Source organism: Rosa chinensis, chromosome 1, assembly GCF_002994745.2.
Source record: "Rosa chinensis cultivar Old Blush chromosome 1, RchiOBHm-V2, whole genome shotgun sequence".
Taxonomy (NCBI): domain Eukaryota; kingdom Viridiplantae; phylum Streptophyta; class Magnoliopsida; order Rosales; family Rosaceae; genus Rosa; species Rosa chinensis.
Genome location: NC_037088.1, coordinates 36,754,129 through 36,779,402, shown reverse-complemented (window position 1 = coordinate 36,779,402; position 25,274 = coordinate 36,754,129). Strand labels below are relative to the sequence as shown.

Here is a 25,274-nt window from a genome sequence, read left to right as displayed (position 1 = left end):
TACTTTCAAATTAAACCGTCTCGTAAACTGATATCTCATATTGTAAGCTCTCTGGTACTTGTATCTCAAATCATGTTATAGTCTCACCTCATAAAATATGAGCATCTCAATATCATTTTAAAACCTCACATAATGAAATATCTCAAAATAACTTCAAATCATCTATACATCGTCTCAAGACATACGGAAATTCAAATAGCAATGACTAGAGGATACTGCTAACTAGTCTTCTCATGTCACCTTGAGGGTACTACCGATAAAGTGGCACATTGAAAGGTCCTGCCTATCGGAATACGAAAAGGCGATGACTAGAATGTACTGCCGACTAACCATCTCATGTCAGCTGGAGGGTACTGCTGACCAAGTGATCCTTCGGAGAATATTGCCGATCGGAATACTATGAGGCAATGGCTAGAAGGTAGCGGCTAACCATCCATGCCATCTGGAGAGTAATGCCGACCAGATGACCCATCGAAGGGTATTGCCAATAACCGAAATATATTCTAGAGGGTACTGTCGACCAGACTATTAACTAGAGGATATTGTTGACCAGGTAATGCATGCATGTTCTAAAATCATCATCTTTCATAATTTACCTCCTCAAATACATAATCTCAAACTCATTAACTCTCATAATATTTAACTCATCATATTTTCAAAGGGCAATTTCAATAACTCGAAATTCAAATGACTCGATAATTAATAAATTCTTTTGGAAAGGAAACTCAATATTAAAATTTTAAATTAACAATGAACTATTAAAAGCATAAATTATGAATTCTCGATAATTCAACCACAAATCAAATACTCAAATATTTAAACCTTCACTTTCCAATTTTTTTTTTTCAATAATTCATATGGTGAAATCAACCCCATGAATACCCATAACTCAAGATAAATTCTAAGCCGATATTAATATTTGAAAGAGGAAAATAATGTCAACTCGAACGTCTTAAATTATGACCATATATGTCATCAAAACATAGTATTAGGAAACCGGTAATTATTTATAAATCGTAAAATCAATACTTTAAATTAATTATTGAAAAATAATACTACATGTACATTTAATTTAAAAAGCAAATACTCACTGAAATTCGGCTATGACAGCTGACCGACAAATTCTTCCTCGAGCTCGATCTACATGTCATCCTGAAAAAAAACTATAATCATGAATAACGGATTTCGAGAATTGAAATTAAATTAATGATAACAAAACAGAAACCCCTAAACGATAATTTGTTGAAAGCTCGAAATCATATCGGAACGAGTTCAAACATCATAGGTTATGTTGACTCAATTACAACATTCTATTGAAAAATGGGATCGATCCAATGATCAGATCTTCCCGAATCGAAACCCGAATTTCTTAAACTTTAGAAATTCCTATTGATCCCAGAGTTCATCGTATGGCTACCAAAGTATATCCACATGCTCATAATGATGAGCTCTCCATAACAGACCAAAACAGAAGACCTGAAGTGGTGGGAGTGGCAGGATACGCCCCCACCTCTGACCCTGAATTGGGTCACAATACCTATGCCAAATGAATCGTTACAACAAGTTAAATACTTACTTTAACTACAACACAATTCAATTCTCAATGTAAAAGCCAAAAAATACCTCGAAAGATATCGGAACCCAAAATCTTCAACTCTTCGATTCCCTCAACTTCGATCAATTCGTGCTACAAGGCTAGTACTGGGATGATCAGCAGAGTGAGGGCTTCAAAACATAGGTGGTGGCGTGCCGGAGGTGGTCGAAAAACAACGATCAAACCGGGTTTCTCCGTTCGGTACCATGACTGGTTTTCTCGTCGATTCTCTTTCCTCACAGCCGGATAGCTCGAACCACATCCATGAGTTTGTAAAGGAGGAGGAGGCGGTTCAAACAACACCAGCAACGTGGCCGGACGGCGAAGATATTGCAGATTTTCTTTCAAGTAAGGTTTGTAATCGAGTCTGTCTCGAGAGAATTCTGGAATAGTGATTGTGACCAAAACAAAAACTTCCCGAAATGGAAAGGTGGAAAATGCTATTTATAGTAGGTTTCCTAAAATAGTAACTTCTCAATTTCAGATTGTAACTCCTTATACGAACTCCGATTTTTGCATGTCTCATGTCCACAGACTTGGTTGAATGTGCTCTACATCTTTCAGGAAAGAAGTTTTCTCGAAAAGTGGATCAAAGAAAAAGTTTAAACTTGGAGCCCCTAAACTTTCGAAATGAGAGTAAAAAGTGAAAATTTTAATCATTTACTGTCTAAATGACCAGTAAACAGGTAAACGGAAGTAGAGAATTGCAATGACATCTAGTGACCAAAATCTTCTTAAAAATGTAACTAGAAGCACTTCACTAAATACTTGTAAGATTGCCATAATTAAAGGAATAACTGTTGAAAAGTAGCAGATCATGTTCTTTTTTAACACAAAAAAAAAAAAAAACTAAGTGATTCTCAAGACCACCTAATTACCCAAGACTATTTTTATAAAGTATGCAATTGCACTTCCTCCGAAGTCCACCCAAGATCAAAGTTTGAAATATGGGGCCTTGACCCAATGCACAAAATGAGGTCAAGGTACTCCCACTTGCTCCACCAAGAGATTACTTACCCAATTTAAGAGCAAAATTTTCATTTTAGGCTATGAAAAATCAAATTACGCATTGCCACTAAACTCTCTCTCTCTCCCCCTCTCGCACTGCCACTTAATTTTGGTGACCGGATCTTCGTCTTCGGGTTGAATTGAGATGTGATATTTGGAAGGTTTGTAGAGAATTGCAAGGAAAACAAAGCCCAATCGGTCTCCCCTTTCACTTAGGCTAAAGCAGGCCTGAATTTGAAAAATATGTTTGAAAATTGTCGAAACTTCTTTTCTTCGATTCGTTGTGTATGGTAAATAACATGGTGCAAGATATATATGGTTAGAAAAGGTTTGAAGACGAAGATAATGGGACAAATTTTATGGCCGGAGGTGGCAGGACGAGACGACGGCATGTTGTAAGGTTCCCCCATCGGAGAAAAATAAAATCTGAGTTTGGAACTTAAAAATTACAAAAATACCACTAACTTAAAAATCTATTATGACTTTTTCGTTACAACTCTGATTTTAGCGTATCACATATCTACGGACTCGGTTTAACGTCTTCTACAACTTCCATGAAGAAACTTTCTTCAAAAAGTGAACAAAAAAAAGTCAATTTTTAGTATATAGCCCCCAATATAATGTTTTGAATTGATGTAATTTCCTCGTCTTTTTCCTCAATCAAAGTTTTATGTGTCTAATTTTAGAGACTTTATTCCATATTCCTCTAAATAAACTTTTACTGCCCCCTAATAAAACCCTATAAACTTTTATTGCCTCGTAATAAAAGGTTTTGAATTGATGAGATCTCCTCATCTTCTTCCACTATGAAAATTTCATTTTTTCTAATTTTAGGGAGATGAGTCTCTCTTCTCCCAATAAACTTTTATTGCCCCCAATAAAATGTTTTGAATTGATGTAATCTCCTCATCTTCTTCTTCAATCATAGTTCTATTTGTCTAATTTTAGGGTGATTAGTCCCTTTTCCTCCAAATAAACTTTATTACCCCCCAATAAAACCCTATAAACTTTTATTTCCTCCCAATAAAATATTTTGAATTGATTTGATCTCCTCATCCTCTTCCTCAATCAAAGTTTTATTTGTCTAATTTTAGAGAAGTTAGTCCCCCTTCCCCCTAATAAATTTTTGTTGCCCCCAATGAAAGCAACTTTTTATTGGGGGCAATAAAAGTTTATTGTGTTTTACTGGGGGCAATAATAGTCTCCGGCAACCTCTCTGGTGACTCATGAGATCTCCGACAACTTCTTTTGGGACTTCTGAGGACTTTTGGCGAAATTCGGTGTCCAGTGACTTGAGTCCCGCGACAGAACTTTGGGGGCAATAAAGCTTTTATTAGCTTTTATTGGGGGGCAATATATAACAGCTTTTATTGAGGGTCAATAAAGCTTTTATTTTGATGGGGCAATTATGGGGCAATAAAAGTCTCCGACAACCTCTCTAGTGACCTATGAGATATCCAACGACCTCTTTAGGAACATCCGGTGAAGTCCAGCGACCTTCAGCGAGGTTTTCAGTGAAATCTGGACACCTCCAAAGAAATCTCTTATGACTTCTCTCTCTTCGACTTTCTCTTTCTATGTGAAGGGTGAGGGTAAAATGGTCTGAAAAATAAACAAAAAATTAAAACTTCAATTGGGTATTGGGGAACAAAATGAGACATCTTAAGAGTGATGGTGAAAATTAATAATTATGTGGCGTAAGGGATATTAATTCCCTAGAATTAGAGTAAATAGACATTTCCTCTTGAAATATTACTGGGCTAAGACCATGGACAGTGCAGATATGGTCATGCAATATCGTCCAAAATCTTTATTATCCATGGGCTATAACCTAGTAATTACTATGACTGATTCTAAAGATTATATGTCTCGGCCATAAATTCTGGTACGTGCTTGTACATATCACAAATCTCTACAATTCACGATTTATGGGAAATGTTCGATGATGAAAGATCATGTCTAGTGGTTTGTGAGAGCAGAAAAGATGCTTTGCTTCTTAAGTAGAAAAGTGAAGGATCAGAAGAGATGCTTTACGTTTGTGCTAATTGAGACATCGAATTAAGGAACAAGAAAATATTAACTAGTGTTTAGAGAAGGAAAAAAGATCAAATCAAATCCAATACCAAACTGTGCCTTAAGACCATTACTCAGCCAGAAGCCATGCCAGTAAAGATTAGTGTGACTGGTTTTTATAACAAATCTCAACTATACATGGCTTATGGCCGAGTACGTAATTTTGGTGATGGTGATCGAGTTTTGACTGCTGGCTAGGGATTCATCTAACTCTGCTGATTTTGTTGCTTTTGCTGGCACCAGAAAATCTCTGTCTATTATTCCAGCTTATGATGAATAATGTGCACTGCTTCAAGATCTATATATGTATGCTGAAATGTATGCTTATGTATGGTAGTGGTTTGTGAGAACAGGAAGTGTGAATATGCTTCTTAAATAGACCTACAGCATTGTCAACAAATTTCGCATGAACCGTCCTTTAGACACGATACTAAGATTAATAGCATCACCTTCCCGGAGAATTCTTGGGTATCTTGGTGTTTGTCATACCCTCATTTTGTTAACTATTTTGGACCATTGGATTAGTAATATATCCAATGGTTCAAAATATTTAACAAATTGGTAACTTGTTTAGCCATTAGCCTTCCTAATTTTTGCACGGCTTTGCACGTCGTAAGTTGACATCTACAGCGCGCTTTAATTTGCATCTTTTAAAATACTTGTCTATTAAAATACTTGTTTTCTTGTAGTGACTATTTAAGAGAGAGATGAACAATAGGGTGCAATCATTATTTATGTATTGAAGTAACAATAAATATTTTCACCTGATAACAGAAATAATATTTGGCTGGTCATAGTGGCATGTTCGACTGACAATGGTGCTGATGCCAATCCAAACGCACCAGTGACCTGCTCCTACTACTACAAAACTAAGCAACAGTGACGCAGTCGGAAAAATCACCTAAGGTTTACAAGCAATAAACCTAAAATAAAGATTCTGGAGTCTACCAGAGATAAAAGAGAATAATCTCAATTTGATTGATAATATGATAAAAGATAGTTCTGCAACTGTTTAAGGTTGCTTATATATGAGAAAAGAAACCCTAGGGCGACTAACAATGAAACCCAAAAGCCCACGGGTAAAAATAAAAGAAACCCAAAATAAACTAGGAAACCGAAATTTCGAGAAAATAGTAAATTACAGTTTTGAGGCCTTAAACGACCCCGAAAGGCAGAAAAAGCCCACACGTCGTGGCATAGTGACGAGTTTTGTTTCTGGCGCGATTCCCTTTCCGGAAAGCTATGGCGCGCCCCAATCGGACACCGAGCTCATTCGTGGCTACTAGTACCTTTTCGTTTTCCTCCTTTTGCACGATCAAACTGCTCCTCGAATTGGGCTGTAATCCGTTCTGCATCAAACTAGTACCATTTCTTGCCCACGACTGAGTTAATAGTGACTGACCCTATGATTCTTTGCTTCTTTCTTGGATAGTAAAGGGCATGGCCCACATTGTTTGACACCAAATGAACTAAACTAATGGTGGAGAGGTGGAACATGTAGTGATGGTGCCTCTCCAATTCTTTTAATACAAAAACAAGATTTTTCAGGATCAGATTGACGTTTGTACGTGGTCATACATTCACATTTGTTCTCTCTCGCTCTTGGCAGCCATCGGCAGACGCCAATCCATGGAAACAACCTCTTCCACTTGCTTATTGCGACTGTTTCAACGAACTTAATTTCAAGAATATAGAGCAAAGACAACAGTTTAGATAGGGATCGGCGCATGATGCATCATATGGTGGCATGTTGCCCCTCATTACCTTCATCAAATTGACTTGGAGTCGAGATATCCTTGAATTTCTGTCATCTCACACCCTTTTATACGTTGGAGGACTTGACATACTCCCAACTCATCTCAACTTGTCAGTTACTCAAAGTCAAGAAAGAGAGAAATCCTATCCACAATAATAGAGAGGACTGCTCAAAGTCAAGTCGAAAGAGAGAAATCCTGTCTACAATAATGCAGTGGCCACTTTTTTCAGCCAGTGGTTATAGCTTCATGCGTCAATTGAGACATCATGCTGAATATTTTGGTTGCTTTAATGACTTCTGTACGTAGGACATTGTACGGAAATTACGCTGGCTCGTCTATAAATAGCTCTCGGTCTCTGCCACTTTATTCACACTACACTTCTACCAATACCTGAGAGAGAACTACAGCATATCACAACATTATATGATGGGGTTATCCCATTGCTTGTTACTATTTTTCATCTTTTTCTTCAAGGGGTGCAATACCAGTACTGCCCATGAGGTACCCAGCAGTACCGCTCATATAATCAATATGCCTCTTCGGCTCTTCTTGTTTTTGTTGTTAATGTTCTTTCATATTTCGATTCCTAACTGTTGTTGTTGTTGTTCTTTCATGTTTCGGTTGCTAATTGATCTTGATACTACGTACACTTTGCGGCAGCTATCTTATTGTCATGATGAGGAGAGCTCTGCCTTGCTACAATTCAAGCAAACCTTTACCATCAATGCATCTGCTTCGGGTTTAGAGGGTGCTTATCCGAAAGTGTTGTCCTGGAAACAAGCTCAAGGAGGAAACAACACCAACTGCTGCACATGGGATGGGGTCGAGTGTGACGAACACACGGGTCATGTGATCGGGCTTGATCTCAGAAGCAGTTGTCTCTACGGCTCTATTCACTCCAACAGCTCCCTCTTCCGTCTTGTTCACCTTCAGAGGCTGAACCTTGCCGATAATCACTTCAATTACTCTCAAATTCCTACTAGCATTAGAAATTTTCCAAGGCTTACCCATCTTGACCTCTCTCGCTCTGTATTTTCTGGTCGAGTCCCTTCGGAAGTTTCACAGTTGGTCAAGTTGTCACTTCTTAATCTTTCTTTCAATAATCAATACCGAACCTTCTTTAGATGTAGGATTGTTGACACTTGATGGATCCAATTTCAGAAGTCTAGTTCAAAACTTAACTACTCTTCAACATCTTCGTCTCCGTTTCATCAACATATCTTCGCCAACACCTGATTCCATGGCCAATTTATCATTTTTGACAACCCTTGACTTACATCAGTGTCACTTATTTGGAGACTTCCCAGCTAGAATTTTCCAGTTACAAAACTTGCAAAATCTCTATCTCAGAGATCTTGGTCAGAGACAACCAAGATCTCATTGGTTATTTGCCTGAATTTAATAAAAGTAGTCCTCTCATAACTCTCGATGTCCATGGAACTAGATTTTCAGGGAACTTAGCCTTTTCTATCAGAAATCTTGGTTCTTTGAAACAGTTGGATGTGGCTGCCTGCAATTTTTCAGCAGGCTTGGTTCCATCTTCGCTGGGTAATCTCAGAGAGCTGACTTATCTAGACATTTCAGCAAACCAATTTGGAGGTCCTGTTCCAGATTCTTTTGCAAACCTTACAAAATTGTCTGTTTTTAGGATCAGTACGAGTCTACTAACTGGTCCAATCCCATCTTGGCTGGGTAACTTTAGCGAACTAGAGTACCTAGACTTTGGTTATAACAGATTGGGTGGTTCAATTCCTGCATCATTTTCCAATCTCACTAATCTCCAGATTCTTTATCTTCAGTCCAATAACCTGAGCGGTATAGTGGAGTTTCAAAAATTTCAAAACCTACAAAATCTCAAGCAACTCGATCTAAGTAATAATCCTCTGGAATTTTTCTCTGAATCCACAGCTATGAATGCAACTATGCAAGTACTATTCCACAGTTCACCCATCTAACTTTGACTGCATGCAACTTAAGAGAGTTCCCATATTTCTTGAGATATCAAAAACATTTGGAGCGGTTGATGCTTGGTGGAAACAAAATCCATGGTCAAGTACCGAAATGGATGTGGAACATGAGCACAGAATCCTTGATTCAGCTAGACATTTCTTATAATTTCCTGTCAGGCCAACTTCCTGTTTTCTTTCCTTGGGTCAACCAACTACACTTGACTCTTGCTTCCAACATGTTCCATGGGCCACTGCCGATACCTGCATCATCCACTTTAGTCTATGAAGCTCATACCAACAAATTTACTGGAAAACTTTCACCAGTGATCTGTAATATGAGTTCTCTTCTAGCCCTTGAATTGTCCAATAACAACTTGAGTGGCATGATTCCGCAGTGTTTCGGAAACTTCAGTGATCCATTGAAACTTTTAGTTCTTGGAAATAACTCGTTTCATGGCACACTACCGCAAACATTCACCAACAAAAGCAACTTGAGGAGATTTGATGTGAGTTTTAATCAATTGCAAGGCCAACTGCCAAGGTCATTGGCGAATTGTCTGATGCTTGAGACTTTGATCCTGTCAAACAATTACTTCAATGATGTCTTTCCCTCTTGGATGGTTACTCTACCTGAGTTGAAAGTTTTGGCAATGCGGCATAATGCGTTCCAAGGATTGATAGGAAAGCCCGAAAACAATCAGCAGTTCCCAAAGTTGCGTATTTTAGATATTTCTTACAATAACTTCAGTGGCAAGTTTGTAGCTGAATACATCTTCTCCGAGTATGCCATGAGATCAGTCAACCAGTCGACCTACTTGACGGTTGACGTCAATTTCATTACCTATCTTAGTTATGCTTCCACATTTACAATAACCATTAAAGATGGGGATAGATACTATATAAGGATTTATGAAGCTTTTGCAGTCATTGATATCTCAAGCAACAAATTTGAAGGGAAGGTTGATGAATCCATTGGGAGTCTAAAAGGGCTTTGGTCACTTAATTTTTCCAATAATCTTCTCAGTGGTCGTATCCCGTCATCGTTTGGGAACTCGACGAATCTTGAAGTACTAGACCTTTCCAATAACAAGCTCTCAGGAGAGATTCCCAAACAATTGGCACAGCTGACATTCCTTGCAGAATTCAACGTCTCTCACAACAATCTCACAGGTCCAATACCGCGTGGACCGCAACTGAATACCTTCTCCATCAATTCATACAAGGGAAATCCTGGATTGTGCGGAGATCCTTTGCCAAAGATATGTCAGAGCTCTAAGGCCCCACCGCAACTGCCACCTTCAAACACAGAAGAAAATGATTCTGGAGGTGAATTTGAATGGGCTTTTGTGCTCGCTGGATACGGAAGTGGGTTCGTGGTGGGAGTTGTGCTTGCGGACTTGGCCATTACACGGAGGCGCGAGTTCTTTCTGGAGATAGTTGGAACGTTGATCAGACTAATGGAAAGGATCACAAGCTGGAAGGGGTTTGGACGCTGAAATTGATGAGTTTATTATAGAGTTAATGCCATTGTTATGTTGTGTTTTATTGTCTTTCTATATTTGTTTCCTAGCTAGTTACTCCTACTTGCTAGCTGATTGGTATCTATATATGTCTTATTAAGGAGTACGTGTTTGCTATGGTTTAAAGGTGATTCTGAGGATTTGCTCATCTGATTAGCCCGTTTATTAGGTAATCAGTTTGTATTTTGTGGAAATTTTTACGGATTTGGTGATTGCATTGCACAGTTCTGAGTAGCTTGGATCGTACATATCTAAATCATATTGCTTTATTAAAAACCAAAACCTATAAATTAAAGAAGTTAAGCACACATATAACGGATAAGCACATCGAATTTCATTTGCACGAAACTGAAACTTTCCAATGCATTAATATTTGGCAAAATAGCCAAATTATCCTCTTAACTTTTCTCATGCATCAAAATGTTTACTTTAATAACACACATACATAAAATCACTAATCGAGGCAAGTCCAGAGTCCCTTTTACCTGAAATATTGCAGCTTTAATTACATTCGTTTTTCTAGGCCAACACCATCACCTTTCATGTTCTGTGTAACTAGAGTCCTAGTCCGACAATCAATCCAATTATTTATAGGGCAATGATATAGGGCCTCAATGAGGCCTAAGATTTGTGGCCTCAATCCTAGGTGTCAAGCCATGTCACTTATACACTTCACTAATTTGTCAAATCATGTCATGTCATTATTGAATAAAAAAAACTATCTTATCCTTTTAAAATCTAATGGCTCTAAATTATTTTAGCTTTTTTTCTAGAAAAGATACATTATTTTTATTTTTTTATTTTATTATATATATAATTCGTCTAAAAAAAATTTATATTTATATATTTTTGTGAATATATATATATATATATATATTTATGGACAAAATACTGTTTACTCCCTATACTTATAGGGTCTCGACGTTTCAGTCCCTGACGTTTCAATTTCACCTAAAAAGTCCCTGAACTTTCCAATTTCACCTAAAAAGTCCCTGCCGTCAATTTTCCGTTAAAAAGTCTGTTATCTTGCTGAGGTGGCACTATTTCAACAGTAAAATGACTATTTTACCCTTACTGACCCAAAAAAAAAAAAATTTACTCTCTTTTCTCTTTTTTTCTTTTTTAACTCTTTTTTTCTCTATTTTTTTAATTTGTTATCTTTTTTTCCTACTCTTTTTTCTCTCTTTTTTTTTAACTTTCTTTAAAAAAAAAAAAAAAAAAACTCTTTTTTTTTTTGTTCTCTATTTTACATATATATATTTCTCTTTTCTGTTTACCTCTTCTTCCTCTTCCTCCTCCCTGATTGCAGCTCCAGTTTTCGGCCACGCCTGGAAGCCGGAATGGTCGGGTTCTCTTCCCTTCAGATTTCGGCCCTTTCGTGGTGTCAGAGCTATATCAGAAGCTTTCTCTCGACTTCAATAACGTTTCTTTGGTGTTGGTTTGCTGAGATGATGAGCCAATAGAGATTCGAAGAAGATAAGATATTTGAGTTTTCCTGCGAGTTTCCATGTTTTGGTCTATTTGGCTGTTTCTGATCGTAACTTTAGAGAGAAATGTTTGAACAGTTTTGGCACCGAAGAAAGGGAGGTGGAACGTGAATTGATTTGATCTGGGTGTGCTTCGATTTGGTTTGGAACCGCCGTATGGAGAGGGGTGATTAGGAGAGGTGGTGATGCTTGCTGGCATGACCGGGATGATGGATGGATGGTGGAATGGCCAGCACTTGCTTGGAGCGGCGGGCACGCCAACGGTGATTAGGAGAGGTGGTGATGCTCGCCGAAAACTGGAGCTGCGATCAGGGAGGAGGAAAAGAAGGCCGAAGAGCAGAGAGGAGGAAGAGGAAGAAGAGGTAAACTGAAAAGAGAAAGAAAAAAAAAAAAAAAACAAAAACAAAACAAAAGAGAGAGAGAACAAATAAAAAAAAGAGGAAAAAAGTTTTTTAAAAAAAAGAGAAAAAAGAGTAGGAAAAAAAAGAGAAAAGAGGGTTAAAAGAAAAAGAAAGAGAACAAATAAATAAATAAAACAAAGAGTAAAAAAAAAAAGAGAACAAATTAAAAAAATAGAGAAAAAGAGTTAAAAAAAAGTAGGAATAAAAAAGAACAAATTAAAAAAAAGAGAAAAAGAGTTTTAAAAAAAAAGTAGGAATAAAAAGAACAAATTAAAAAAATAGAGAAAAAAGAGTAGTTTTTTTTTTGGGGTCAATAAGGGTAAAATAGTCATTTTACTGTTGAAATAGTGCCACATCAGCAAGATAACAGATTTTTTAACGGAAAATTGACGGCAGGGACTTTTAAGATGAAATTGGAAAGTTCAGGGACTTTTTAGGTGAAATTGAAACGTCAGGGACTGAAACGTCGATACCCTATAAGTATAGGGAGTAAATAGTATTTTATCCTATATTTATCTATAATTTGTCATATATATATATATATATATATATATATTTGTGTGTGTGTTGTTGAATATATAACGGCTCTAAATTATTTTGACTTTCTTATAAAAAAATATTGTTTGGTTTTTTTTCCTTTCTTTCTTTTTCATTATTTTGGATTTTTTTCATTATAAATATTCAAAAAAAAGTATGGGTGTATATATATATATATATATATATATAATTCGTCCAAAAAATTTATAAATTTTCGATGGAGAATTAATGTGGTGTGTATATATATATATATATATATATATATTAATATCGTAATTATAATCCATAAAATCTGGTAAATTGAAGTAATATTTAAATCTTTTAATAAATAAATTTGGGGTATTCTTTCAGGGAGAGCAGTTTTAAAATTGGGGTTGCGGTATCAGGTGGGTAATGGACAGGATATCTCGGTGTGGGATGACCCATGGTTTCCACAGCCTTGTCAGTTTAGGCCATATTCGCCTAAGTTGGAGGGTTCGGAGGAGTTGAGGGTGCTGGATTTGATTGATGTTGATACAAATGAATGGGATTTAGAGTTTATGAGGGAGATTTTCACGGAGGGGGAGGTGGAGAAAATTGCATGCATCCCTCTAAGCCTGCATGGGAGGGTTGATCGTCTTATATGGCATTATGATAGGAAAGGCCTCTATAGTGTGCGTAGTGGGTACCATGTGTTTAACAACTTCATGTGCAGAAAGGACAAGGCCTCTACGTCTCTAAATGGGTGTGGAAGAGTGGAACATAATTATTGGATGGCTTTGTGGGGGGCCCGGGTGCCTCCAAAGGTGAAATCCTTTGTCTGGAGGTTATTGCATGGTATCCTACCAACAAAGTCATCACTTGTGAGAAGGAAGATTAGGGTGGAGGACCCACAGTGCCTTTTTTGTAAGGGAGACTTGGAAACAGGTACGCATGTTTTCAAATCATGCTCTGCTCTTCTTTGTTTTTGGCTTTTTGGACCTTTGAAGTTAGATGCTAGGCTCCACCCAGCGGGTAATGTGGTGGACTGGATAATGGAGATGATGGACTTTCTCACGGTGGATCAACGAGATTATTTTTTCATGGGGCTTTGGGCAATCTGGACTGAACGTAATAATATATTGTGGAAGGGGGTTTCTTTTCAACCCATGAATTTGGTGCAGTGGACGTCGAGTTTGTTGGAAGATTATCAGAAATATCATCCCAAAGCAGTTAAGAAAAAGGGTAGGCCAAAGGTTAAGTGGCAGTGTCCACCGAGTGGAAGACTTAAAATTAATGTTGATGGGGCTTTCTGCTTGGAGGATGGTCGTGGGGGTATTGGAGTAGTGGTAAGAGATGACTCTGGCAAAGGTATTGCTGCTTTAGCTAGACCTTTTGTACATGCACACTCGATTCTGCATATGGAAGCGGAGGCGTGTAGAGCTGGTCTACTTCTTGGTATTTACCAAGGTTGGGCTGACGTTGACATTGAAAGCGATTCTGCCATTTTGATTGCTGCTCTCAAGAGTGAGGAGAAGAATTTCTCGGAGGTAAGTCGGGTCTTGGATGACTGTAAAGAGTACTTTAATGCTTTCCAGTCTATCCGAGTCCGTCATATTTACCGTGAAGCAAATGGTGTTGCAAATAGGCTTGCACATCTTGCTAGTAGTGTTTATTTTGATGATGTTTGGTTAGGAGAGACACCTGCTATTATTCAGGATGTTCTCTATGAGGATTATTGTCATTGTTTATCTGTAACTCGGGGTTTAGGTGATACGTCCCCCCCGATGCATAATTTTACTATTAATATAATAAATGGAACCGGGCGTGGGGCTGAGCCTCCCAGCTAGGCTGGGTTCCAAACCCTTTTCAAAAAAAAAATAAAATAATAAATTTAATAAAATTAATGGAAGATTAGTTACCTTACATTAACAAGTTAACTTGAAAAGTCAAAAATTAAATTGGATTCACAAAAAATGGAAAGAAAATGTATTTAAATGGTAATTTTAACACATAAAATCTGGTGATTGAAAACCTAGATATCTAAATTGATTGGGAAGTTGATATCTGAAAAGAAATTGCTTAATATAGAATACAATATATTGCACATGAGGAAATTAATTTTTGAAAGTATACTTGTTTTGTTGATCCCAAATTTTTCAATAGACAATAATGATTTTTAAATGTGAATGATAGCTTCTATTTTAGTGTAAATATGTCATTAGCTACTTAATACTTTTTTGTTTGTATAAGACATGTTAGTACTTAGCTGACTTTGAATTTCAATGTGAATGATATATGACTTCAATTTTAGTGTGAATATGTTATTAGGGAAAGATTCCCCATTGAACTTTACTATTGGCTACTTAGTACTTACTTGTTCGTGCAAGACACACTAGCTTATTTTAAGTTTCAATGGATGATGGCTTCTATTTTAGTGTGAATATGTCATTCGGGAAAGGTCTCCAGTAAACTTTATTGGCTCATTATTAGCTCCTTAGTACTTATTGTTCGTGTAAGACATGCTAGCTAACTTTAAATTTCAGTATGGATGATGACTTCTTTTTTAGTGTAATTATGTCATTAGGAAAAGGTCCCCAGTGAACTTTACTAGCTCATTATTGGCTACTTAGTACTTATTTGTTACTGTAAGACAATGTGGATGATGACTTCTATTTAGTGTAACTATGCCATTAGAAAAAGATCCTCAGTAAACTTGACCAGTTCATCATTAGCTACTTAATACTTACTTGTTCGTGCAAGACATGTTAGCTCTTTCAGTTTCAGTAGATGATGGTTTCTATTTAAGTGTGAATATGCCATTGGGTAAAGGTCTTCGGTGAACTCTACTAACTCATCATTGGCTACTTAATACTTATTTGTTACTGTAAGACATATTAGCGAACTTTAAATTTCAGTGTGGATGATGATTTGTATTTCAGTGTAAATATGCCATTAAGGAAAAGTCCCCAGTAAACTTTACCAGCTCATTATTAGCTACTTATTACTTATTTGTTCGTGTAAGACATGTTAGCTGACTTTAATGTTAATGTGGACGATGACTTCTATTTTACACCTTCCTTAATTGCACCTTTTCTTTTATTATTGTTGTGTTATACACCTATTGTTCATTGAATTTCTACATAGTATTAATGACATTATGATTGTTTTTTCATGTAAAAATAAACGGACAGTTGTATTAATAAAGTCTCACTTGACATTTAAGGAACACTTCCTAATGTTGCGTTTGGATGCGACAATATTAAATTATCGAGAAATTTTGAAATGATGGAATCTAGAATTTTATCAATTCAATTTATTAATGATATTTTCTTACCTCTTCAATTACTAGATTTCATAGGTTTTAATTATGATTTCAATACATTTTCTTTCCATTTTTGTGGATCCAATTTAATTTTTGAATTTTCTAATTAACTTGTTAGTGTAAGGTAAACTAATCTTCCATTAATTTTATTAAATTCATTTATTAAAAGAGTTGAATATTACTTCAATTTACCAAATTTGATGGGTTATGATTAAGATATTAATATATTTTCTTTCCATTTTTGTGGAATCAATTTTAAATTTGACTTTCTTTTTTAATCAATTTAAAAAAAAAATTTGTGGGTTAGAATTATGACATTAATATATATTTATTTATACCATATTAATTCTACATTGAATATACATTTATAAAATTCTGTACAAATTATATATATATATATATACACACACACACAAACACATATTTGTATATAATTTTTTTTTTTGACGAATTATATATATATATATTCACAAACATATATATATATATATATATATATATATATATTCGCAAACATATATATATAACGAAAAAAAGAAAAAGAAAAAAAAACCAAAATAATATATTTTATTTTTAGATGAAAACCAAAATAATTTAGAGCTATTAGATTTTGGAATGATAAGATAGTCTTTTTACTCAAGAATTACATGGCATGATTTAACAAACAGGTGATGTGTGTAGGTGACATGGCATGACACCTAGAATTGAGGCCACAAATATTATTGGGCAATGATATAGGGCCTCAATGAGGCCTAAGATTTGTGGCCTCAAATCCTAGGTGTCATGCCATGTAAGTAAATAAAAATTTATTTTCAATTCCATATAATATATCTTGCCACATCATACTATTTCAACACCAACTTTACCCTTTTACATTTCCTTTTAGATGTTAGGAGGTGAATCAATTACATTAATGAATTTAATTAGGTGAAAAAAAATATTAGTTATTAATTATATATTAATTTAAGGAATATGTCTACAGATTCTTTGATCAATATTTTTCTTCATTTAATTAAATGTTTTCCTTTAATTTTTCTTCCCAAATGGCATTAATATATTGAATTATGTGTCAAGAGATAGACGTTAACTTTTCTTTCCAAATATTGATTAATTTCATCCACAAAGCATTAGTAAACTGAATTTGGGAAATACTTATGTCTAAATTAAGAGGTAAGAAAAAATTACACGTTAGCAACCATTAATTAACATCTACAATCTAAATATAAGGGAAAAACAAACAAAAAATAATAAATTCATATCTAACTTTTAAACCCTAGCTACATAAAGAGAAAACAATGAACAAAAGAATAAATACAGTTATATGAATATGTATTTTTCACATTATATTTTCAAAATTTGCAGGAACCCAACAAAGGTTGAATTCATATACATGTGTTATACAAATCTGTTAATCGAATGTACGTGCAAATCTATTGACTGAATTTCATGAAATTTTTTCTACTCTTGATTGAAGAAAAAAAAATTGTTATCTAAATCTAAGCATGAGTGTAATGAAAAAGAAATGAAAGAAAGCCATTTTTTTTAGAAGAAAGCCAAAATAATTTTTGAGGTAGAAAACCAAAATAATTTAGAGTCATTAGATTTTGGAAGGATAAGATGGTCTTTTTCTCAAGAATTACGTGGCATGATTTGACAAATAAGTGATTTGTGTAGATAACATGACATGGCACCTAAAATTGATGCCACAAATCTTAGGCCTCATTGAGGCCACAAATCATTTTCCTTAACATTAATATGAGTTGCTCAATATAATGGACAATTTTACGAAATGCACATTTTCTTTGTCTACTTTACTTTTGGTTGCTTAAGTTTATGCATTGTGGAAATGTAAAAAAAAAAAAAAAAAAAAAAAAGGTAACAGAATAGCTCATTGAAATAGGAAAAATATCCAAAAAAAAAAAAAAAAACAAATTTACGGCATGCAATTGGATCCATCTATAGCGTGCACAATGTAAATCTAAGGCGTGCATAAGTGTTAATTTACGGCGTGCATTGGTGTTGTGAATTGACATTTTCAAAGTGGTGGGAAGAGATTCACAACGTGTTTTTAGGTTCATTTACGTTGTTCATTTTTCATGCCGTAAAATTGAAACATTGAACTCAATTTTACGGCGCGATCTATTTGAGCACATTTTTGCACCGCTTTGCACATTGTAAGTTATCATTTACAGCGCGCTTCAATTTACATGTCGTAAAAGACTTATTTTCTTGTAGTGACTATTTAAGAGAGAGATGAACAATAGGGTGTTATAAAGTAGAGAGAATATGGAGAGAGAATAGTAGGGAGGAAGTAAAAGTATATCATTCAGTCTCATTAGCCTCCTTTATATAGAGATAGGGTTTACATCAAAGTACATAACTAATGAGTATTTACGTGGACAGTCATAATAATATTTACAACACTCCCCCTTGGATGTCCACTAATGAATGATGATATTGGATGCGCTTATTGTTGCTTCGTTAAAAACCTTGCCAGGTAACAAAAACCCAATAGGACAAAAATAACCCTGATCGAAGGACAAAAAGAGCACAACGCGCATATGTCCTAGGTAGCATGCTTCTAGATGCTCCCCCTGATGAGAATCTCCCCCTGATTGTTGCAAGCCTCATTTATGTATGCAATAAGCTACATGTACCATGTATAGTGGTTTGATGTGTCTATCACTAAAGTGAGACCATGTGTGCTTTGCATATGGGGGCTCATCACAAATTTTCATACCTGCAAAGTTTAAGCAATACCAACAAAACTAGACGATTTTCAATAAGCCTTACCTCATATGATAAGGTTAGAAAACGATCTCATATGCTTAAAATCATACACAAAGTAATAGTTAAACAATATAAAGAAATTGACACATTTAACTTTGTATAGTTTAAAACATTGAAAAATCATCATGGCATACCTAGCCATACATATCAATATCTTTGCGTATTGATATGTCTCATATAAGCTCTTCAAGAGCTCTAAGTAATTCATAACTTTGTGAAAGTTAGAATATGTTGCAACATTATAATAATAATTCAAATTCGATAGTAGTCTCGTCATAATACTCATTAAGGCAATTTAGATCTCGTTGACTAGAATGATCTCGTTGACTAGAACGAAATGAGTACATATGAGCTAGCTTTAGACTCTTTGATTCCATCAGTGAGCTTCAGGCTCTTTCAACCTTTCATGGACTTGCATTTGAATCATTCATGTATTTAAATTCCTTGAGGATTTGATAAGCAATACGCTTATAATGACACTTTACTTTTGAGATTTTGCTTTTCGCAATGTGTCTTTAAGATCTTCATAATATACGATGACAATGTGCCATAAATCTCTCATCAATATAACAGCTATATGTAACACTGTACTTATAGAAAATTGTCATTCGTATAGGGAAAGATATTCATAATCTCATGTCTCTATAAATAGACATTGTGTCATAGTGATTTATCTTCACTTTTGATAAATACCCTTTTGTACCGTGTAGGGTTAAAGGTCCAAATATTTCATCACGTTTCAAATTCATTGGAATTGCCTCTTTCCAATCTGGCCAATAATAATGTCGAATTTTGTATGAGAACGTGATTCAATGTCATCATAGCCCTTGATAATTTTGGTAGCTACCATAGATAATATCAATCATCGATGATCATCCATTTTGTGATCCCACTATTCTCCTATGCATGCATTAGCTATCCATATAGCTTATTAATATTGGGTACCCATGCCTCTTCTGGGGCTTTCATCCTTTCTCAATAGACTTGTATCTCTTACAGGGCAGTCATATCGCATAGATGAACTTATTTAGAGAATGTGGATCTTTTACTCATAACCTCATCAAGAGCGTTAGAGTGATATAGGGCTTTATGACCTCTACTTCACAGTAGTTACAACTTTGGAACCTATAGATATATCACGCTTCAGGCAATTGACATATTTGATGAAATGTCCAACCATGACATAATAGCTTTTGCAAGCTTTATTTGTGCAGCCTCGTTAGGAGCACTAACATTTTAGTATGGCAGTCTTATCAAGAGAATCATGCCATTTGGACTAACACGTTTTCCATAATTCGAGTGTGGTCTAGACTGCTTGTACACTATTTTTGCTTTAGGAAATTTTTATCCCTAGTATGAGGATTGTATTTAGCACATGATTTTGTCACTTGTAAACCAATTCACTTCAGAGGTAGTGATTAATAAATCCTTCGTACTTTATGTACGAGGCTCAATTTGAGACATGATAAATTTACTGATTCATGCTCAGGCATGAATGATGAATTACCCGTCGTACTTTAGGTACGAGGCCTAATACGAGAAATGATTAATTCACGCCGTTCATTAAAGACACTCTTTTCTCCTCCTAACGGCAAGAATATTGTCTCATTGAAGTGACAAATCATATGTGCAATACTGCTCATTGACAAAATTCCTCATTAGCAAATTTTGCAATCACTATTGTTTAACACAATAATATTTGAACTCGACAATAAATCTCATTGGAACTTGTTGGTAATCTTACACAACATGAATGACCAATTTGATCATGCCAAATTAATGTATTTGGCTTGGTGAACTTCTGGTTAATAACCATATACGCCTCTTATTGTTGTGTAATATAATCCAAATGAGAGAGCGGATATTTTTTCCAATATACACCACGGACTTTAAGTACTGAAGGTACCAAACACAAAGACATCTCTCATTTTGGTAACATAAATGCGAGCTCTTCTAGAGCTATCCACCAAGATCTATAGGATCTGGGATAGATTACCTTTACTTTGGTAAAGATAAATGTTGAGAGCTACTTATGATCTTTAGAGATCATGCGCATCATTGCAGCACATATTTTTCCTTCTTTCTTTCGCTAGATTTACTTACAAGGAAACGATGCATTGGAATCTATAAATGTTAGAACTCTAGGTTCTTAACAAGGCGACATCTTTGAATTTCATGTCACATTATTTTACTCGAAACTTCTAGTTCGAGGCTAACAGTTGTGCTTTTTGTGGCCCTTTAATTATACTCAAAGGTTCTGGGTCGAGTTTAAATAATTTTCGGAATTTCAGGTTCCAAAAGGAGCATGAACTTTATTTAGAGGATCCACATTAACATTGCTGAAGAACTGCAAGCTCTCATATAATCAAGAATCAAGAAACTTCAAGTTTCGATATCTTTTTGGCGATACCTTTGAGAAACTTCAGGTTCTTATGTGACTAAAGATAAAGAAACTTCAGGTTCTAATATCTTTCAATCACAAAATTTACAACACCATGTTTCAATATTATTATGGTGGAAGTCCTAGCCAAAATAAAGGATGACTCTTAACATAGCACGGTGGAATATCAAGCATGTTGAAAACATCTCAATGCTTACTTTGGTCACTTCTCTTCCAGAGTGGCTTGATAAAAATCTGCCGTAGTATGAAGTGCAAAACATGCATATGCCCAATGCTTAATTCCATCTCACATGTAGAAAGCATTCCCATGATTTTTGGGCACCACTTATATGGTCTTTTCATTTGCCATTATTCTACTTCTTGTGGTTATGATTTAGCCATTTCAAAATTGGCTTTATGATACAACCCATACAAGATGGCAAGTACTTCCAACATATGTCTCTTTTGGAGGTGCATAATGCAACTATACTCCACTAGATGAACTCTTCCGGAGTCATCGATCAATCAGATCTACAAGACCTGAGATTATTGTTATTACCAGAGCTTTAAAAACCATGAACACGATCGCATTATGTTGTTGACACAACGTTTTCATAAATGGGATGTGTCAGGATTTAGAACTTCAGGTTCTTGTACAATCTCATGTTGATAAACAACTTACTCGAAACTTTAGGTTCGAGGGTGACACATACTAGAACTTTTTCATTCTTGATCCACTCGAAACTTCAGGTTCGAGTCTACACAATTAGAAGCTTCAGGTTCTAAGAGTGGAGTGAACTTTAGGTTCACATGTAATTATAAGAAGAGAGACTGTACGCCCATTTTCATGTAATACCAAGTTGAGGAACTTCTAGTCTTGTTATAATTGGGAAACATTAAGTTTCCATCATATATTTACTCGTAACTTCTGGTTCGAGTTTTACTAATTAGAACTGCATGTTCTAAAATATGGGTTTTGCATGTGACCATCTTGTAGTAGCACCAATCATGACTATAACTTATAAATGAGAGATTTTATATGGTCATGTAGTGAGTATGATCATTGAGGAACTTCAGGTCCTCATGTAATTAAGGATCAAGAAACTGCAGGTCTCACTACAAGTTCTGATCTCTTTTAATTACAAAAATTCACGATCACAAATTTTGGGTATACTCATACTCATTCGTCAAAAACCAACGGTTAAATATCTGCTTACTTTTAAATTGGCGTCAAAATAATCCCCTCAAAGCTTCAGGTTTGAGGTTGACCCAGATTAAAACTTTATGATAAATTGTCTATATATTCACTCGAGACTTATGGTTCGAGTCTGCACAATTAGAACTTCAAGTTCTAAGGTGGAATGGTTTAAGCAGACATAAAAGAAGAATGTATCAATCGACATATGAAAATTTACTCGAAACTTCTAGTTTGAGTTGACATAAAGTCAAATAAACTATGAATGAATTGTATGTGTAATTGAAGCTTCAGGTTCGAATATTTTTTTTTCTTCTATGAACTGCAAGTTCTAAAATTTCGTAATTTGAACTTAGGGTTCAAATAAATTTGATGCTCGAAACTTCAAATAAATTTGATGCTCGAAACTTCAGGCTCGAGGTGACTAAAGTGAATCTTCAAGTTCACTTTTAACTAATTTATTTTTTATACTCAAAGTTTCGGGTTTGAGTTTTAATGTTAGAACTTCAGGTTCTACTATGAAATTTTGAACTTCTGGTTCAAAAATATTACACTCAAAATTCATATGTTCGAGGTATAGGACTGCTAGTCTGTATGAGTAACAAAAAAATTAATTTAAAAGATAAGTACTGTAATGAAAGTACATAACAAAATAGAAAAATTGCCGGGAAGAAAAATAAATAGATAAACTATGCAATAAAATTAACTGTGGAAACTTCTGGTTCCATTAATGAAGAAATTACACAGAACTTCTGGTCTGCTTAACTTCACAAAATGATCATCTTTTTTCTCTCTTCTAATCACACAAGAACATAATTTTATCTTATGGAGAACGTGGCTTCTAGTTTTAGCCAACTGTTCAAAATTGAACTTCAAATTCATATTGTCTTGCAGAGGAGGAAACCCCAATACGCAAACATTTTAAGGAACTTCTGGCCCTCTTATAATTATTGGGGATCAAAAATATGTGAGTTCATATACTCGATTATATAACTTTGAGGATCTTCTGGCCCTCGTAATTGTATAAATTTCTGAAGAGCTTCATGTCACAATTTTCCAATTTACATTTCATGATATTAGAGGAACTTCAGGTCCCCATATGATCAGGGATCAAGCAATATGCGATTTGGATCATTGTATAATTCTGTGAAACTTTTGACCCTCGTGAAGCTTTGAGAAAATTTCATGTTACAATTAATTTTGAATATGTAACTCTTGAGGAACTTCAGGCCCTCTGTAATCGAATCAAGAGACTTCAGGTCTCGATCTATTTTGATTACAAAATTCACAAGTAGATATAGGTGTGAGTTCACCATATAAATTTTCCAAATTGAATGAAAGAAGAAGGTGAATCAAATGGTCAAAATAGATCAATAAGTACCTGAAATTCTTTCAATTGAAAGACTGGATTTTTGGAAATTCTGATAGCCTACAAGATTATCTGTAATCAGTAGTTGTATCCAGAGGACTAACAGTGCTATAAAGCCAATATATTGAGTAATACAAGATAATTTGCTGCAAATCAAATTGGAAAACCATCAGCGAGTGGCCTTTCGTTAGTATATGAAAAATTTGGTATAATTATGAAGAAAGCAAACACATGGGCATACCAAATTATGTGAATGATTATCAAGGTTTAGCAAAATAGTGCAGTATGAATTTAAAATAACAGAATATTCAAAGCGATTTAATAAATGGAGACCACTTTTATTCCATCACAAATCTGAAACCAGGACCACCATCAATCTTTAACAAACTGATGAAGTCTAATCAATATAGGTCTCTTAACCGTACTAATCCAAAAAAATTTACAACACCAAATAAAAGGCCATCAGAGAGGACTGCCTGTTTATTCATATAATTAGATAAGGAAGAAAACCCAAAGTAGCAGACATCTAATTGTGCATAGTTACAAAAGTAAAGTAAGCATGCAAAATGCATAAACGTAAAGCATGAAGTCTGCCATTTATGGTCTTCTGCATGTATGCATACAACCAACTTGCAAGAAAAACAAAAAAGTTAATAAACATGTATCACAAACTGTGGTGAATTGAATTGATCAAATTAGCAAAGTTTAAAAGAGTAGGCGATAACTAAAATTGATATATAAGAGAAAACTCATAGATCGTGAGTCAAGGTAAAAACACAACAAAGTTGCATCAAAAATTCAGGATCATGGAGTTTTCAAAAAAAAAAAAAATTATAGAGCAAATCGTGCTGATAACGTGTTATAAAGTAGAGAGAATATGGAGAGAGAATAGTAGGGAGGAAGTAAAAGTATATCATTCAGTCTCATTAGCCTCCTTTATATAGAGGTAGGGTTTACATCAAAGTACATAACTAAAGAGTATTTACGTGGACAGCCATAATAATATTTACAACACTAATTGAATTGAAAACAATAAAGATAGTGAAAACAATAAAGCCAATTAATGTTTGATTATCAATTGACAATTGACAATTATGATTTTTCCTTTTTCAAAAAAAATTAAAAGAACCTTCTATCCTAAGTTCACCGAATTACTATTAGTTAAATAGTCTATATTACTAATTAATTTTATTATTAGTGAATTAATGTTTGATTAATGCTTGTTATTAATGGACAATTACAAAATTGAAAATTATGTTTTTTCCTTATTAAAAACAAAACATTCTAACCTAAGTTCGCAAAATTAGTATTAGTTAAGTAGTCTTTATTACCAATTAATTATATCATTAGTAGTTTCCTTAATTACTCAAATGAGAACCTATTTTACTCTAACGAAGACCTTATTTACTTTAATGAGGATTTTTTTCTAATTACCATATGTGTCCTCAAAGCGGTTACATGAGTCCTCAGTGTGGTAAATGTTATATAAAATAGAACATGTATGAGAAATGTTAATGTCCATAGCGTAATGAAGTTCTCCCTTGCGTAATGAAAGTAATATATTGTGTAATGTCTATCGTCGAATTATTAATTACTTTTAATCGACGTAATTTACCACAAATTCCAACAATTGATGAAAAAACAAAAAGTTTTGTTCTAATTATAGTAATTACTCCACCTAAACTAATATACTAATTTATGGACAATTTAACAAGCATGACAACAAAATGTTGTCAGAGTGGTAAATCTTTATGTTTCTATCATTAATGAAGTGATTACAACAATGACTACACATTTTACCTCAATCACAACAATTGATGTAAAAGCGGTAACTTTTGTCCTATTTATAGTAATTACTCAACCTAAATTAATGTACTAATTTATGGACAATTTAACAAGTGCAGCAACAAATTTGTTGTCAAAGTGGTAAA

General features: G+C 34.7%; 1 protein-coding gene across 1 annotated transcript; it reads left to right on the top strand.

Annotated features, from left to right (window-relative positions):
* The first annotated feature begins 6,809 nt into the window (after positions 1 to 6,809).
* LOC112179781 (receptor like protein 27) lies at positions 6,810 to 10,048 on the top strand. Its single transcript, XM_024318267.2, has 2 exons — positions 6,810 to 6,933; positions 7,093 to 10,048. The coding sequence occupies exon 2, from the start codon at positions 8,456 to 8,458 to the stop codon at positions 9,875 to 9,877; it is 1,422 nt and encodes a 473-aa protein (XP_024174035.2). The 5' UTR covers positions 6,810 to 6,933; positions 7,093 to 8,455; the 3' UTR covers positions 9,878 to 10,048.
* The last annotated feature ends 15,226 nt before the right edge of the window (positions 10,049 to 25,274 follow it).